The sequence below is a fragment of the Arachis duranensis genome, chromosome 2 (genome assembly GCF_000817695.3).
Source record: "Arachis duranensis cultivar V14167 chromosome 2, aradu.V14167.gnm2.J7QH, whole genome shotgun sequence".
In the NCBI taxonomy this organism is placed as follows: Eukaryota; Viridiplantae; Streptophyta; class Magnoliopsida; order Fabales; family Fabaceae; genus Arachis; species Arachis duranensis.
Window position 1 is genome coordinate 74,332,783 of NC_029773.3, and position 16,767 is coordinate 74,349,549.

Below are 16,767 nucleotides of genomic sequence, written 5' to 3' on the forward strand. Positions count from 1 at the left end.
TATATCTGTCCTTGGAATAATTACCATACAGTGTGTATTATCTGCTAGACATTACTAACTCCATTTATTCATTTATTAGAAGGATATTTTTATTTGTTCGTATATGGACTCTTTTTCTTTTCTCTGTGGACATTAGAAAATAAAATCAACATTTTGTATTTATTATATGATACTTATTTGCTTTGCTTTGAGAGCAAACACTCGTCAATCACATACAGTTCCGTGTGTCGAGTCTAGAAGGCTCCACTTATCAATCACATATCTCATTACCTTTCTTTTATTATATATTAATTGCCAAGTATCCAACTCTGAGAGCAAACACTTGTCAATCACACACAACTCCACATATCGGACATGGAAGGCTCTACTTATCAATCATAGACCTCATTACCTTTCTTTTATTATATATTAATAGATTGAACCAAACTAATTTAATGATTTGGTTCATGATCTGAAAAAATCGAACCAAATTAATTCAATTAAAGTTGATACAATTGGATCGAAAAACAAAATTTTTGGTTTTTTTATTAAAATTATTGGTGAAAAAAAATGTTGGTAGTGTTGAACTGTTAATATTAGTGATAGACAATGGTGAAGGCAGAGTGTAAAAAAGATGAGTATTTTTGTTAAACAAAAATAATTTTTTATGAGTATAATATTAGTTTTTTTTTTTGTAAGTAATTTTATCATCATTCTAAATCTTTGTGAGCAGAAATAGTAGTTTTTTTTTCTATTAAAATCGAATTTATCTATATTATGATATGAACACTCCTAATTTTTTTACCCTTGTATATTTCAAGAATAAATATATTTTTGTTTATTCTAAAATAATGACAACGATAAATTAAATTTAACTAAAGAGTGTCTTAAGGACATTATTCAAGGGAATACAAAAAATTTAGCATTTTAAATTTAGTTAAGAGTTTAATTTTGATATATTAACAATATAAAACGTTTTATATATTCGTCCAAGCATATCTATTTTTTTAAATTACTATTTACACGATTAATATAAAAAAGAATTATTTATGTTGACATGAAGTTATCTAATTAAATACACATGTATTTTATGTAACAGTATATCAAAAATAATTTTTTTTTACATATATAAAAAGTTTACAAAATTAAAATTTTTTTATATTTTGTATAAAAATTTTCTATAAGTAATATCCTTCATTAATTACTAGTATCTAATGAACTCTCTACCTCGCTCATCAATGGGAAATGAGAAGAAGAGAAAGAATATGGACCCTGTTAAAACCGGCCTCAACATGCTCAGCGTTTCCCTCCTTCAACCCATGGATATTATCAAGGTTCTAATCTGAATTCTTTCCGTCTTTCTTCTTTTTTTGGGTTGATTTAATGTATGATCCTCTGATTATGGTGTAGGTGAGGATGCAACTAGGTCAAGGATCAGGTGCGCAGATCGCATCCAACATTCTCAAAACAGAGGGGGGTTATGCCGCCTTTTATAGGGTATTTCTCATTTCTTTTCATAACAATAATTTTTATTCGAATGTGATGCAATTCCCAATCTGCATTTGAGCATGTGTGTTATATTATTACTATTATTAAGTGTTTCTTCTAGTTGTTGCTCAATTTTGGTCAAACTTTTAATCGTTCATTTCTTGTTATTATTGAACATAATCACATTGAGCCTACTTTGACATTTTTCTTTTGGTTATACATATACAGTATCATCTGTCACACCAGTTTCTAACTTGATTCTTAACATAGGGTCTATCTGCTGCACTACTTAGGCTGCCTCTGCATAAAGCTGTTCAAGCTGGATCATATTCGTGAGTTTTCGTCATTCTTAATACACTAAACTTATATAACCTGTGTGTGTGATTCCTTTATAATTTTCCATTAGTTGCTTTCTATCCCCATGGTCTCACTACTTGTATGTTTATGACGGAATTGCACCGTGTTCTTTATCACAGTGATTTTTAATTGCTTTCTAGAATCATAGCAACTACAGTAACCGGGGATAATGATCGCAAACCCTTGTCACTTGGCCAGAAAGTTATGGTTACCTCAACTGCTCTAACAATCGGATGGGCTTTTAGTATCCCAACACAGTTGGCAGAAATTCGTATGCAGGCTGATGCAACTTTTCCTACCTCTAAGCGCCGAAATTACACGAATGTCTTCAATGCGCTTCATCGTGTTGTTGCAGATGAAGGGGTTCGGGTGCTTTGGAGAGGTTCTGTGCCAGAAATAGCAAAACAGTATGCACTAACTACAGGGTGTTTTTCTGTTTATTCTCCGAGTTTTAGGTACTTGAAGGATTCCCTTGGTTTTGGAGTCACCACTAGTGTGATTGGTAAGTAAAAATTTTATTGGCGTTGAATAATTTTATTTGACTAATGCTATTTCTCTCAACAAGACTCTTGAGTAGTTAAAATGGTGTTATTCATTTTATTTTAACATATTGGTGGCATTAGTTTTGTGGACTGTCATTTCATATCATGACAGTAAAATAAAAAAAAAAAACGTTGTATAATATTTAGAGGGGCATGATGCAGAACAATTCTAGGTTTAAAAACTAGGACCAATATAATACAAGCCAACTTTGGCTGTATTGAACTGAAATGATAAACCTAAGTTCGTATAAAGAGAAATTATCTTAGAGTAAACATTCACACAATATCTTCAGCGGACAAATCAGTCCCAACAAATTTTTTTTCTTTTTGATAAATTCACATCCAAAACCACGCAGCAGGTTCTAATGTGTTTGACTTAAACAGCTATGTGACATTACATAGAACTATGGTAAGTTTTGCCCTTTTGTCATAAGCAGCAGCAGGCATGTGAAAAATTCTCTATTGAAATGCCAAATATTTATCCCGACTGTTTCTGCTAGGAGTTATGTTAGACACTTGGATTGACATAGTGTTGTTTACACTCCATTTGTTATTAGATAAGTGTAAGTTGAGTCCACATCTCTATCTAAGTATGGTTGAGATGTGAGTTGTCATATATCTCATAAGTTAGTGCATTAATCATTTTAATTTCTTCGCCACTAATATCACATCTTTCTTTATATAGGTGCCGGTGTTATTTCTTCTTTCATGGGATGTGCTTTAAGTTTGCCATTTGACTACGTTAGGACCCAGCTTCAGACTATGCAACCTGATGCTTATGGAAAATATCCTTATACTGGCAGTTTTGATTGTGTTCGCAAAACCTGGAAAACAGGAGGACTTCCTATGTTTTACTCCGGGTTCCATTTCTACTTTTTCAGATTTGCTGCTCTGACGACGGTACTGCTTTTTATCTCATGTCCACTCTGCACTGATCATTTTAATTATCTTGCTGTGGGTTGTTTGTTAGTTTTTATTTATTTTCTTTTTAACTTCAAAGATTTTCTCAAAGTTCAATTTTAGGTGCTTTCTATTGTAAGGTATTGAAGGGATTTAAAATCTTAGTCTTCTGTATTTCTATATTACTTTTATTTTCTTTAATTTTCTTCTCAAATTTAGAATATGGATGTTCGGATGAAGATGAAATGGCTAATAAGGTTCTTAATACTTTAATCTTTAGATGGGATGTTTTGATTTTTAAAATGGGGGACTATTATTGTAGGCAGATCTTCGTGTTAAATTTGCAAAGAGGGAAGATTATACTTTTATTCCCCCTAAAACATTAGGTGTGTTCATTATTTATTTCATATTGTATATCGTCATTTTCGTTCATGATATAAGGTAGCCTGATGCACAGTTGGCCAGTTTTAGTAGCTCATCAGTTTTATTATTACATAAAGTGCATTGGATTAAGTTAAATTCTTATTGTAGTGACAACTAATAGTTTATTGTCCGATTATCCAGATTTCATGGTTTATCACGAAACAGCTTCGTCGTTTGGATGCATCAATCAGTGAAAAAAAGATTACAATAAAAGCTCGTTGAAGCGACGTTTGAGTTTGAGGTGGTTGTTAGTTAATGCTGAGTTCATGCATTTTTAGCATTTGATAATTTGTTCAGGAGCTCTGATCCTAATTGATTGACTTCCAATTCCAACCTTATTTTGATGGTGTGCATTCACACCTGATGCTAACAGTTCAACAACCAAGATTACCAATTCATGTAGTGACTTTGTGAATCATAATTACTTACTAGAAATACTTAGCTCTATTTGGAACTAAGTTTTTTTTACGTGTAAACAAACATGATACATAATAGGCCGTAATGACATCATTTGAAGTATTTTCTGTTTAACATGAAAATGAATTTATTCCTTTACTAATTATTCTTTATAATTGTTAACGTAACAAAATCATACTAATACTAAAAACAAAACACTAGGGATCAGAATTTATTATTTTTAATTATCATTTAGTTATTAATTTAATTTTTTTAGTGTAGTTTTTTTAGTCTAATAATTTAACAACATATTTTATCTCATATTTTTAAACATTGATAATTAAGTGATGACAAAAAATAATAAATTTTAATGATTCTAGGATTTTGCATACTGAAATGTTCTCTTAATACGTGATTGGATCTAATGATAATAATAGGTGGAGACAAAACGCGAAGGATGATGATTCAAACAATTTTTTTATTAAATACTTTTCAAAGTATTGAAAATTTTTGGGGTATTTAATAAAAATCAAATTTTATATACATAATAAATTTCCTTTATATTATTATTGTTATTGTTATTATTATATATACTAAACTAGTAATTTTGTCTGTAATAACATTATGGGAATATAAAAATTTTAAAATTACGTTGATTTTATCTTGATATTATAAACTATGGTACAAAATATTTAAAGAATCAAATTACTTTTACAAAAAAGTCATAATCTTAGATAAAAAAAAGGATAATACTAGGTAACCAATAATTTTTTTGAATAACATAAACAACTATCAATCAAATTAAAAGATACTACACCTCCAAATTATCCACCTAAATCTTAATATTAGAATAATCATTCGCACACCTAGTGAAATGAATATCCGTTATATCCATTATTTACATTGTTTAATATTTTCATTGTCTACCTATATTTTTTCTAAAAAAATCAAATTAATAAGCATTTTAGTTATTATTTTCATGTGAAAGAATTCAATAGTTATCTAATAATTATTTTAAAATTTATAAAAATTTAATGTATATACTTTTATATTTAACTAAATATTAAATCTATTGTACAAATAAAAATAATTAATTTTAATGTTTGTTATTTAAAAATAATATTTTTATGTATATAAAATATAATTATATTTTTTCTAGAGATACAGTGGGAGATTATATCTTTAAAATTGAGTCTTAATATTAATTTTAAAGATATATTTTTTTAGCAAAACAGATTGAGTCTATCCTAACCATTGAAGAAATTAAAAATGTAGCGTGGGACTGTGAGCCAAGCCGAGCAGCGGGGTTCTGGATGGATATAACCTTAAGTTTATTAGGAAACTTTGGAATGTAATTGGACTGAATTTTTGCAAGTTAGTGAAAGAAATTTTTCTCCTATTGTCGTCTTCCTAAAAAAGTCAACTTGACATGGGATACGCTCGCCACAAGGAGGGTGGTTTGAATGATCTTAAGGATTACCGGCCTATAAATATGGTTGGATCCTTATAAAAGGTAAGAAGAAGGGACAAAAATACGCACGGATAAAAATACACTTAAAAATTTACACGTTAAACACAATTATACTTTAATCATTTAACGTCACTATATACCGATGGTCAAAAAGATAAATGTGTTTGTGGCAAAATTACCTTAAACCTATACTTTTTTGAAATTTAATTGTAGATATTATGTCAGAAATATTCTTATTCTTTTTTTTTTAGCTTTTGTTTGGCAAGTTGCTGTAAACTTTCGATGAAATAGCTAATTGAAATAAACATCCTAAAAAAAATTAAAATTTATTCGCAACAAAAAATTTGGAATGTATAAATAATATGCACAAATAACTCATTAAATAATTGAAATGTAATTGTGTCAATTTTATGTATTTTTGTCCTTTCTTCTTAAAAAGTAATTTTAAAGATAATGGTTAGGAGGTCACAACCACTAACTAATGCTGAGGTTAGTGAGTGAGATATACGAAGACGAATTCATGATGGAACTCTAATAGCGAGTAGATTCATTGGCTGAAAAGGTCTAAGAAGAAAGCTTGGTTGATCAAACTGGACTTACGACAGGGTCAAATGGGATTTTGTTGACACGGTGCTTCATGGTATGGGTTTTGGGAGTAAATGGCGGCATTGGGTTGATCAGTTGTCTCACAACAGCGTCAATGTCTATAATCATCAACGGAACGGTGACAAAGTCTTTTGATTTGCAGCGGAGTCTACGCCAAGGTGATCCAATATCCCTTTTTCTCTTTGTATTTGTTGGGAAAGTACTGAGTAAAATGCTTGCAAGGTTGGGTAGAAAAGGTCTATTAAAGTCTCTTGAGGTGGGCAAAAACAAAGTAGAATTATCTCACCTATAATTTGCAGATGATACAATTCTATTTTGTCTTTGCGATGAGAATACTGTCCATAATTATAGGATATTTTACCTGGCTTTGAGTTTTTTGTCGGGCCTAAAAATTAACTATGATAAATCTATTTTTATTGGTTTGAATGGGGGATTGGAGGAGATTAGGAAGGCATGCAGTATCATAAGGTGTAAGGAAGCAAGCTTGCCTATTAAATACTTAGGTGCTCCTCTAGGTGCTAACTCCAAGCGAATTCACACTTGGGATCCGGTGATTAGGAAGATAGAGGAGAGATTGAAGGGGTGGAAGGGTAAATATCTATCGAAAGCGGGAAAGCTAGTGTTGATTAAATCAATTTTAAATAGTTTACTAATGTAATAAAGTATTTTTAAGATGCCAAAGTCTGGCAAAAAAAATTACTTCTCTTCAATTAAGATTTCTTTAGAGTAATGCAGAGGGAGGGAGGGGCTTAGCAACTGTTAGTTGGGAGGTAGAGCAATGACCGAAAAATATAGCAGAGTTGGGAGTGGGGATGTGGCACTAAAAAACATGATTTTTTTTGTTCAAATGGTGATGGTGATGGTGGTTTGACAAAGAAGGGCATCCTTTATGGAAGCGAGTAATTGGTTCATGCAATAATCTCAAACAAGACTTGAGACTAGAGGGACAGATAAGCAAGGATTATGGGAGCGTGTGGGGATTATTGGAGGCCTAAAGGAGAGGGAAAGAAGATTGGGGGAGATATTTGAAGATGGGATGCAGCTTGTGGTTGAAGATGGCACTAAAACGAATTTTTGGCAACATCTTTGGCTCAAAGAAGGCAGGTTGAGGGAGGTGTTCCCGCGGCTGTACCGAGTCTCAAGTAATGCGGACAGCATGGCCAGTGAGTGTGGGGTTTGAAGCTTGTCTTAGCAGAGAGAGATGCGGAATTAGGAGATGGAGGATCATGGTGCTATGATTCAAGTGCTTTCTAAAGTAGTTATAAAAGCTGACGAAGTTGATTCACTGGTTTGGAAACATGATAAGCTGAATGAGTACTTGGTAAAGTCCTTCCTAAGTGTGATATATAAGGACCGGTGTAGGAATCTTGAACCAAATATGTACAACTTTTCATCGAAACTGTGGATCCGGCTTGTTCCTCCAAGAGTGGAGCTTCTTACATGGTTCATTATTTTGGGAAGGTTAAATACAATGGATAGACTTTGTAGTTTGAAGATGTTGTCTGAGGACGAGACGTTATGCATTCTTTGAGGTACAAATAAAGCTTTGCTTGCGAGTGATTACTTTGCCAAGATTTCCAAGATTAAAATTCAGCAACTCAAACTAAAAGAAACAAGGAATTTTAGGTATTGACTATGTCAAGAAGATCAAAACTATTGTAGATTCACTTTCTTCACTTGAAGATCACATTAATGCCATGATTGAGGGCTTAATCTCCTCAGTCATGATTACTTTAATAGAGAGTGAGGCTCTTTTTCTTGCTCATGAGGATATGTATGAAAGGTTTAGAAAAGCTGAATTGGGCACATAAACTGCATCTCAATATCCTCATCTCAACAACAATGACACTAGACCTCAGTGTCAGGTGTGTGGGAGATTCGGTCACATTGCCTTATCATGGTGAATTTTCACTCAGACCAAAATGGGTCAATCTTCATCCACTCCTATGCCACCTTCTTCTTATCATAATCCTCAACTATATCTTGCAACTCCTTCAACTTTGAGTGATGCTTCCTGACTACCTGACATAGGCTCTTATTCCCTTTAGCATAAATGCCTTGGGCATTGTAATTCAAAGATTGTTATGACTGTTATGCAAGAATGTAATAAATCAAGGTTTATGTCAATACTGTTGCCAAGCTAAGATGCACGTTTTACCATTTGCTTTGGATGACTTAAATTTTACTACTCCTTTAGACATGGTCTATTCTGACATTTGGGGCCCAGCTCCTATTGCTTCTTTTCATGGTTTTCGATATTACATTTCATTCATTGATTGTATATACTTGCTGCACTCAAAATCACAGGCACTTGAAGCATTTAAACAAAATACAAAGCTGAGATTGAGAAGCATACAAATGTAAAAATTAAAGCCTTTCAAACTGATCATGGTAGGAAGTACTTATCTCATAGTTTCACTCAGTTTCTTGCTTAAGAAGATATTGCACATCGTTTTTCTTGTCCATATACACACCAATAAAATGGTAGGACTGAGAGAAAACATAGGCATATTACTGAAATTTGGTTATCTATGTCAGCTACTGCTTCTTTACCTATTACTCACTGGGATCATTCTTTTCTTTCAGCTACATATACCATCAAATACACACAACATCTCACCCTATGAACTGATGTACAGGCACAAGCCAGGTTACAAATTTCTCAAAGTTTTTGGTGTGCTTGCTATCCATGCCTTAAACCATATAATCAAACCAAGTTTGATTTTAAATCTAACTTAGCTGTCTTTTTGGGGCATGCTCCACATCATAAAGGCTATAAATGCTTACAAGAAGTGGTAAAATTTTCATCACAAGACATGTCTTCTTTTCATCAAATATCACTATACCAAACCCATCTCAGTTTCCTCATACTACTCTTTCTATTCCTACCTCTGGTGTCTAAAATCAAGAATTACACAATATTAAACATCCTGATAGTTGTTCAATTAGGGAATTCACCTTCTACAGTTAAACCTATTAACAAGTATCCTATGCAGACAAGGGCCAAATCTGGCATTATTAAGCCCAGAGCTCTGTGAGCCTCGAAGGCTTTATCCTCACCCTATTAGCAGCATTAAAGAAAGCTCATACTTGGGATTTAGACACTCCATCTTCTCTGATATAATCATTGAATGGAGATGAATTTTTGCAATTAAACGACATCCCAATGGAACAATCATGAAATATAAAGCACGTTTGGTTGCAAAAGGGAATACTAATGTGGTGATTAATACTAATGGAACAATCATGGAAGTAACTTCTCTCCATTCAAATATTTATTTTATATAATTTAAAGAGAATACTAATATGGTGATTAATAATTTGAATTAAGATTTAATTATTTAAAAAAAATTGATTTTGAATAAATTTATAACTATCGATATGAATTTTTTATACGAATATCTAATTATATACGTGGAGAGAAAAAATATTATTTTTAAATAACAAGCATGAAAATTAATTATTTTTATTTGTTCAACAAAATTAACACCTAATTAAATATAAAAGTATACACGTTAAATTATTTCAAAATTTAGATAATGAATGTTAAAAATTAATTATTGGTAAAAAATTTAATTCTTTCACACGAAAATATTAACTAAAAACCTATCATTTAATCTTTTTTATCTATAGAGATCTTGATTTGTTTAGCCAACAGAGACTTTCGTCTCCTATGATCGTTTTGTAAAAGTTGTTTGATTCTATTAATCTTTTGCGTTATAATTTGTAATGTTAGGACAAAGCCGACGTAACTTTAAAAGATTTATATTACGGACAAAAACACTAATATGTTTATAATTCACAATTGAAATTTGACAAATAAAAAAAGTAATAAAAAATGAAACATGAGAGAAATAGACAAGGATAAATATAAAACGCATCTTTATATTTAAAATTACTTCTCTTTTTTTCTTTACTTTGTTATTGCTTTTTTTTATTCTATGTTTACTTTGAAAAAAATGCTTATTTAGTTATTTATTTAAGAATATAATTTAGTAGCTAATTTTTTATATACACCTAGCATGATTGAAAATAATAATATGAGTGAAAAATTTAGATCTTTCTTAAAAATATATTTAAGATTTAGAATACTCATTTTTCTTTCATTACAGCTTTCTACACCTAATATTCTTAATCGATTCAATTATTAGATAATAGAACACACTGAGAAAACTCATAATTTATAGCAAGAAACTTAGTATGCATGCTGAGGAGAAGACTTTGAGGTTGCCTTTTTAAAGACAACATAAGCCAACCAAACAATTCTGTATTCTGAAAAGGATATGGAAAAGTTCAAACTTGCTTCCATATCTCATACCAAATAAATTAATTCATTACCAAATAACAGTTTTGTGAGAGGGATCTAATGTGTTTGTCTTAAACAGCTGTGACATTACATGGAACTTTGGTAAGTTTTGCCCTTTTGTCATAAGCAGCAGCAGGCATGTGAAAAATTCTCTTTTGAAATGCCAAATATTTATCCCAACTCTTAGTTTTATGTATTTCTATATTAGTTTTATTTTCTTTAATTTTCTCCTCAAATTTAGAATTAGAATGTTGGCCTAAAGATGAGATGACTAATAAGATTCTTACTACATTGATCTTTAGATGGGATGCTTTGACTTTTAGAATGGGAGATTATTATTGTAGGCAGATCTTCGTGTTAAACTCTTACAATCTGACTAATAATATTTTTGGAGCTTTGTTGTAAAATCATATAAAAGTTCAGGTGTTTAAATAATGAAGAGGGAAGATTATACTTTTATTTTCCCTTAAACCATTAGGTGTGTTCATTATTTATCTCATTATATATCATCATTTTCGTTTATAATATAAGGTAACCTGGTGCACAAACATCTAGCATTTAACGCAGGATTCGAAAAAGAGTCGCACCAAAAAGATATAATATTTCTACAACTTAAATCCATGACCTTGGCCAGTTTTAATAGCTCATCAGTTATCACATATGAGATTAATGGCACTTTTGCTATGATTGTGGTAAAAACCCATTGAAGCCATGTTACAGTTCAGGTGGTGGTTAATTTATGATTAATTTTCAATTCTAACCTTATTTTGATGGTGTGCATTCACATCCGACTCTAATAGTTCAACAACCAAAATTATAAAAAGTATCAAGAAGGAAATGTTACCAACCTATGCAGTGGCTTTGTGAATCATAATTACTTACTAGAAATACTTACTCTATTTGGAATTAAATTTCTTTACGTGTAAACAGTCAGATAATATTTAAATGTATCGCTCGATAAGCATAATACTAGGATCATAGTAATTTGTGTTTTATATATTAAAAATAAATCACTTTATTTCTTCTCCTTTTGCAAATTATTGAGATCATACAAAATAAGAAATATTATGACACACTAGTGTATACATATTATTATTATTATTATTATACAATGTTTTTTATATTTCTTTGCTCAAAAGAGTACAAATATTCGGGAGAAAGAATTGCTGTCATGACTTCTCAACCCATGAATACAAATCAGCAGTTGTTGAATCTACTCTAAAGAGCAGTAATTGAGTCATTAAAATAACATAAATAAATAGCTTATAATGTTTTATTCTATATGGTGTTGTCCAAAGCCTCCACCTAAGAAAAAAAACAACATAGTCTCAAACTTTATGTGGCAAAAATGCAATATACCAATTTTTTGTACTGACATGCAAAAGCTAGTTCAGACTTCAGACCAAGATAATAATATCTCAGATGTTTTAGAATCATGAAAAAAAATCTATCAGCTTTATATCCACCAAACAAATTAATTTTCATTCTTCCTTTTTAAGGGTTGTGTATAAAGAAATTGAAAAAGAAAATGTTCATTTTGAGAAATCTTGCTTCTCTACTTTGTGCTTACCATCATCTAGATGATTTAATTTTATTTTAATGAGATGTATAAAAACAAAAATTACCATCAATCACTAAACATGTTTCCCCAGAAGCTATGCATCAAAATTCTTTGATGAATATTTTTCAACTTGCAATTTTAATACTTGGCAACCTTAAATAGCATGGTATTAATCCTTCACCTCCCAAGAAAAAATTGAAAAATGAAATGAATGGTAGTTAGGAAGTTTACCAGCATAAATAGATATCGAAGACGCCAACCGAATCAGTTGATGGAGCTCATTTACAATCTACTTTTTGTCTGAGAGGCAAGTCAAGTTTGAGCAACTTGGTGAACTACAAAACATGTCAGCAACAATTGATGCAATCAATTTTTGTCATCATAACATTATATCAATCTTAGATCAATCTCATGCTCTCTCTTAGTCTATTATTTTTCTCTATCTATATAATGCTAACCTGTCTCGACTCGCTATATTAGTATTTAATCTGTCACATTAGTATTTACCAAGCATACAGACGAAACCAAACATTTTAAATAATGATTTACAAAAAACTAAAAACAAATCTTTAATCCTTTTCGAGTTGTCAAAATAGCAAAATCGGCCATAAAAGATTCAACCTACAGAATGAGATGGATTTTTTTTTAACAAATTCACCTGAGATGTCTTGAGTTCTAGTTCATCCCACTCCAAGTAAGGATTGCTTCCTTCCACTATCCCTGTTCCAGCATATATCAATGCACCGTGATCCTAAAAAGAGATTGAATAAACTCGTATGATTTGCTTCCTTTTAAAGATTTAAATATTATTGCTAATACTAATAATGGTCTTCTTGAAATTATAGGGATTTCTTGAAACAGATTTTCTATTTCACAATTTTGCTGGGTTTTGCAAAAATCATTCCTACCAGTTTCAACAGAAAAACAGAAAAATTTTGCACACAATAATAATAATAATAAAAATAGTAGTGAATAGTGATATTATACCATATTAAAGGTACTTACTGCTACTTAAACAATAGAATTATCACGTTTTCCCTTACTTTATATACATGTTACAAACACTAATCACTTATCAAAATCTGATAATAATATCAATCTATGCAAACTATATGTGGCAGTGTGGCACCTCTTTTTTCTCCACTAAGGAGGAAAAAATCCTCAAAATTGCAGCTAACCTTTTCCACCAATGCTGACCTGATGCCAACAGCAAACTCGCTCTCTCCACCGCCGAACCAACCAACAGGTCCGGCATACATCCCTCTATCAAATACTTCTGAACATCAATGTAAAAAATGAAAAAATTAACATAAGTTTATTCAAGAGAATAGAAATCATAACTTGGTCAAACCAAACTTGAAACATCAACCACATTTTCTTCTTTATCACCTTATTAACCAGCATGCTCTAAAATGATTAATACCAATCTAATCATATCACATGTTTCATAAATGAGTGAAGGTTCATTTGGTCCTTGACTTTGCTGATCATTTTCGTCCCATCTTTATACCAAAATGCTCTTTTTGAAATTTCATAGACTAAAATGTATTGCCTTACAAAATCGAGGACCGAAATAAACCTTGGATAAACTAACACTCAATTGGAAGGCAGGTATAAGCTTGTCTACCAAGGCATGAATTATTTCCCAGAAAATCAAGAAATTCCATTTTCAAGTATTGAAACAAAATTCCTCAACAACAAAAAGATTTATTTTAATAAAGAAATAGGGTTCTAGGATTGTAAGTCAAGAAAATTCATCCAACAGAAATTGACATATTTGCAGTAACGAAATTTACACTGATTCATAATAATCAACTCCTCTGACTTCTCTAATAATCACTGTGCCAAATCACAACATTTTCTAGTTGCATAAAATATGCAGTCATATTAGAGTGAAATGAATGACCACCAATCACCATTGTCAACAAGCTAGCTTGCATGGATTTTCAGGCCCCACTAAAATTTATGTTCCTCTTTTAAGTTAAGTAAAGAATATTATATTAAAAAAATCTATAAGAAAATGTAACTACTCCTGCTAAAAGTACCCTAAAAGAAAAAAAAAAGGATTAAACATCAGAAATAATAATGGTGTAGAGAAATGGATGCACCTGTTTTTGCAATTAAAAGTTGTGCCTCTTCTGTTGGAAACCCACAAACTGCTGGACTTGGGTGAAGAGATGACAAAATTTTAAACTGTTAAAAGGAAAAATAAAAAAGAAACGAAAGCAAGAAAGATTCACAAACTTGTTGTATGGTGGGTACTAATAAAATTACTTCATTTGAAGAACGAAAAATTTAAACCTTTAAAGGAGTAAAAGTAGGGTACATAGCACTCAAATTTTACTATGATTACCTCGTCTTCTTCGCTTCTTAACCTGCCGGCTAATTGAGCAAATAAATGTTGGATCCTGGGGAGCTTTCTTATCATTTTCTTTGGCTTGATCATAACGTTTTCACACACTCCCTGTTGAAAAAACAACAACCAGATGCAAGTTGTATCCTTATCATAATCATAACCATGGAAGGTCCAACATACAAGAAGATGGAAAACGTAATATGGTAAATTAAACTGCATATTGAGTTCAGCATTACACAAAAACAAAATACAGCCATTGTCAATGACAATTTGTTTTGTATTTTACTTAGCGAATGCTAATGCGCTCGGAAGAAAGTAAGAAGTGTAGCCCTCTTTGAACTCCATAAATCTTAAATCCTAAAACCTAAATTATGAACTCTAAATATCTGAACCTAAATTCTAAATTCTAAACTTTAAATCCTAAATCATAAATTCTAAATTTTAAATTTGAGTCATAGATATAAAATATAATAAATAGAGAGCTAAGATTTGTCAAGTTAACAAGGAGTGCAGCACTCCTTACCTACAAAAAGTGAAATTAACCGAGAAAAAAAAAAAGTCAAAGAAACTCACCTCTAATTTTCTTCTTATGGTATCCCTTACTATGGTGAACTCAATATCATCCTTTGGACTGTAAATATGTGAAGAAACTTATACAACAAATTTGGGGAGCTAGACACAACGAAAATAGTGGTAACCACAGGCACAAGGAATATAAGTTAACCTTGTAAGCAAGTCAAGTTCTATTTGACGATCCAGTGCCATCGACGCTCCTCTAGCTCGAGTTCCAGCCAAAGCCTCACTAGTAATGTGGAGCCATTTTCTGTGAAATAGTTGCTCTGGCTATTCATCAAGTTCATAGAAATTAAAATGGCAACAGAGCAAAAGAATTCATCATTGTTGATATTCACCGAATATTTCTTAAACAGGTTATCCATTGGATGACTCTCAAATTAAGAAAACTAACAACAAAGTGAAATTCATCTTCTGATATATAAATTCTGGAATTTTCAGCATGTAGAATGCAATGAAATAAGTTATAGACTTACTGTATTTCCGATAAATGCAGGTGCATTTGGCGGCTGAAGGAGAAACTGGTATGCATTTTCGCTCTCAACCTACACACATTTGAAATTCATTACTTCTTGATGCCAAGACACCATTTTAAGTGTCAAAATTCAAAGAAGATTTCAATACCGTTAAGCAAGCTAACCACGTAAGCGGATCGATGTTAGTAGTAGGCACCACTCTTGTACTACGAGCCAGCACAACCTGAATTTCCAATATAACAAAGATGATTTTTTTTTTTATTTGACCAAGGAAAATAGTACTCTTATATATATATAAGATTAGAGGTAAAACAAATAAATTTGTAATGTAGTACAATTCTTAGAATCCTATCTTGAACTACCTAGTTGATTATAAAAACAGTAATCGACATAGCACGCATATGAGACAGAATGATTAGACATGGTTAAAGAGAGTGTTTTCAAATGAATTCTTGTGACGCAAGTTATGATATCAATGTAAGAAATCAAAACATGGTCGGAAAAATTATAGGTTTACCTTGGTTAGTAAGGAGTTGTTTTTCTTTATCATCTCCAAAGCTCTGTTAACAGCAATATCCCAATATATTTTACTTGGAATATCATGGCTACTTAATATTAATGTTGGAGGAGCTTGTTTCGGAAACCTCACAATCGAAGCAGAAACCTGCAGCCCAAAACTGTAAAGTTTGAACTCTGAACTAAATCTCTGCCTAATAATAAATAAAGTAACAGAATCAATTTGGAATCACCTTGCTAAGGGTTTCTTGGAGAGCATTGATTGCATCTTCCCAGGACCAAGAAATTGTATTGTCCCACGCAATGGTCGTAGTGAGCATCGATCCTCCTTCAAGCTCATTAAACTCAACCTGTCAATTTGTTTGGGCTTGGTATATCTAGCTGCTGATGCTATAAATACTATCAACAATGGAATAAGTAATCAGTGGTTTTTTGAAAGAATGCAATGTATGCACCTGCGGAATCATGAAGTAGAAAGAACCGAAAGGCAGCCACTCTGATGACACCTTAGCTTTTGCGTTGAATCGGATGGCTCCGTATGCACGAATCAATGGGCAGCTCTCAGAAAGAAACCTTGAAAGTAAGTTGTTTTATCAGGAACTAAACACAAGCAAAACAATAATAAGCATTCAATGGAGGAACATCAGGGGCTGCTGCTGCATATAAGAACGGTGCCGGGGGATATTTGAGTCATGAAAATTTATTACTTTTATTATTACTTAATAATTAACTTAATTTTTTTAGTTTAATAATTGAATCATATATTTTATTTTATATTTTAAAAAATTAATTAATTAATAAATAAAATTAATAAATT

At 31.5% G+C, this 16,767-nt stretch overlaps 2 protein-coding genes across 4 annotated transcripts in view; one reads left to right on the plus strand and one right to left on the minus strand.

Annotated features, from left to right (window-relative positions):
• Positions 1–1,200: 1,200 nt before the first annotated feature.
• On the plus strand, positions 1,201–4,247 carry LOC107474882 (mitochondrial dicarboxylate/tricarboxylate transporter DTC). The gene is made up of 6 exons (XM_016094529.3): positions 1,201–1,313; positions 1,390–1,476; positions 1,738–1,799; positions 1,965–2,326; positions 3,052–3,266; positions 3,831–4,247. Exons 1-6 carry the CDS (start codon positions 1,218–1,220, stop codon positions 3,909–3,911), a joined length of 903 nt encoding a protein of 300 aa, XP_015950015.3. The 5' UTR covers positions 1,201–1,217; the 3' UTR covers positions 3,912–4,247.
• A 6,875-nt stretch (positions 4,248–11,122) lies between these two features.
• LOC107474883 (isochorismate synthase, chloroplastic) overlaps positions 11,123–16,767 on the minus strand; it is a 6,727-nt gene continuing 1,082 nt past the window's right edge. Inside the window, exons 3-15 of one of the 3 annotated variants that reach the window (XR_001589400.3) lie at positions 16,406–16,523; positions 16,184–16,300; positions 15,952–16,098; positions 15,583–15,657; positions 15,435–15,503; positions 15,110–15,228; positions 14,959–15,016; positions 14,383–14,493; positions 14,138–14,222; positions 13,159–13,305; positions 12,688–12,780; positions 12,261–12,364; positions 11,123–11,773 (exon numbers count right to left, since the gene is read on the minus strand). Coding sequence is in view for 2 of the 3 variants with exons in the window: in XM_016094530.3 (XP_015950016.1) it covers positions 12,308–12,364; positions 12,688–12,780; positions 13,208–13,305; positions 14,138–14,222; positions 14,383–14,493; positions 14,959–15,016; positions 15,110–15,228; positions 15,435–15,503; positions 15,583–15,657; positions 15,952–16,098; positions 16,184–16,300; positions 16,406–16,523 (1,147 nt within the window). In the remaining variant the exon portion in view is untranslated. The remainder of the gene's footprint in view (positions 11,774–12,260; positions 12,365–12,687; positions 12,781–13,158; positions 13,306–14,137; positions 14,223–14,382; positions 14,494–14,958; positions 15,017–15,109; positions 15,229–15,434; positions 15,504–15,582; positions 15,658–15,951; positions 16,099–16,183; positions 16,301–16,405; positions 16,524–16,767) is intronic. The other 2 variants (XM_021135571.2, XM_016094530.3) reach the window with 2 other exon arrangements.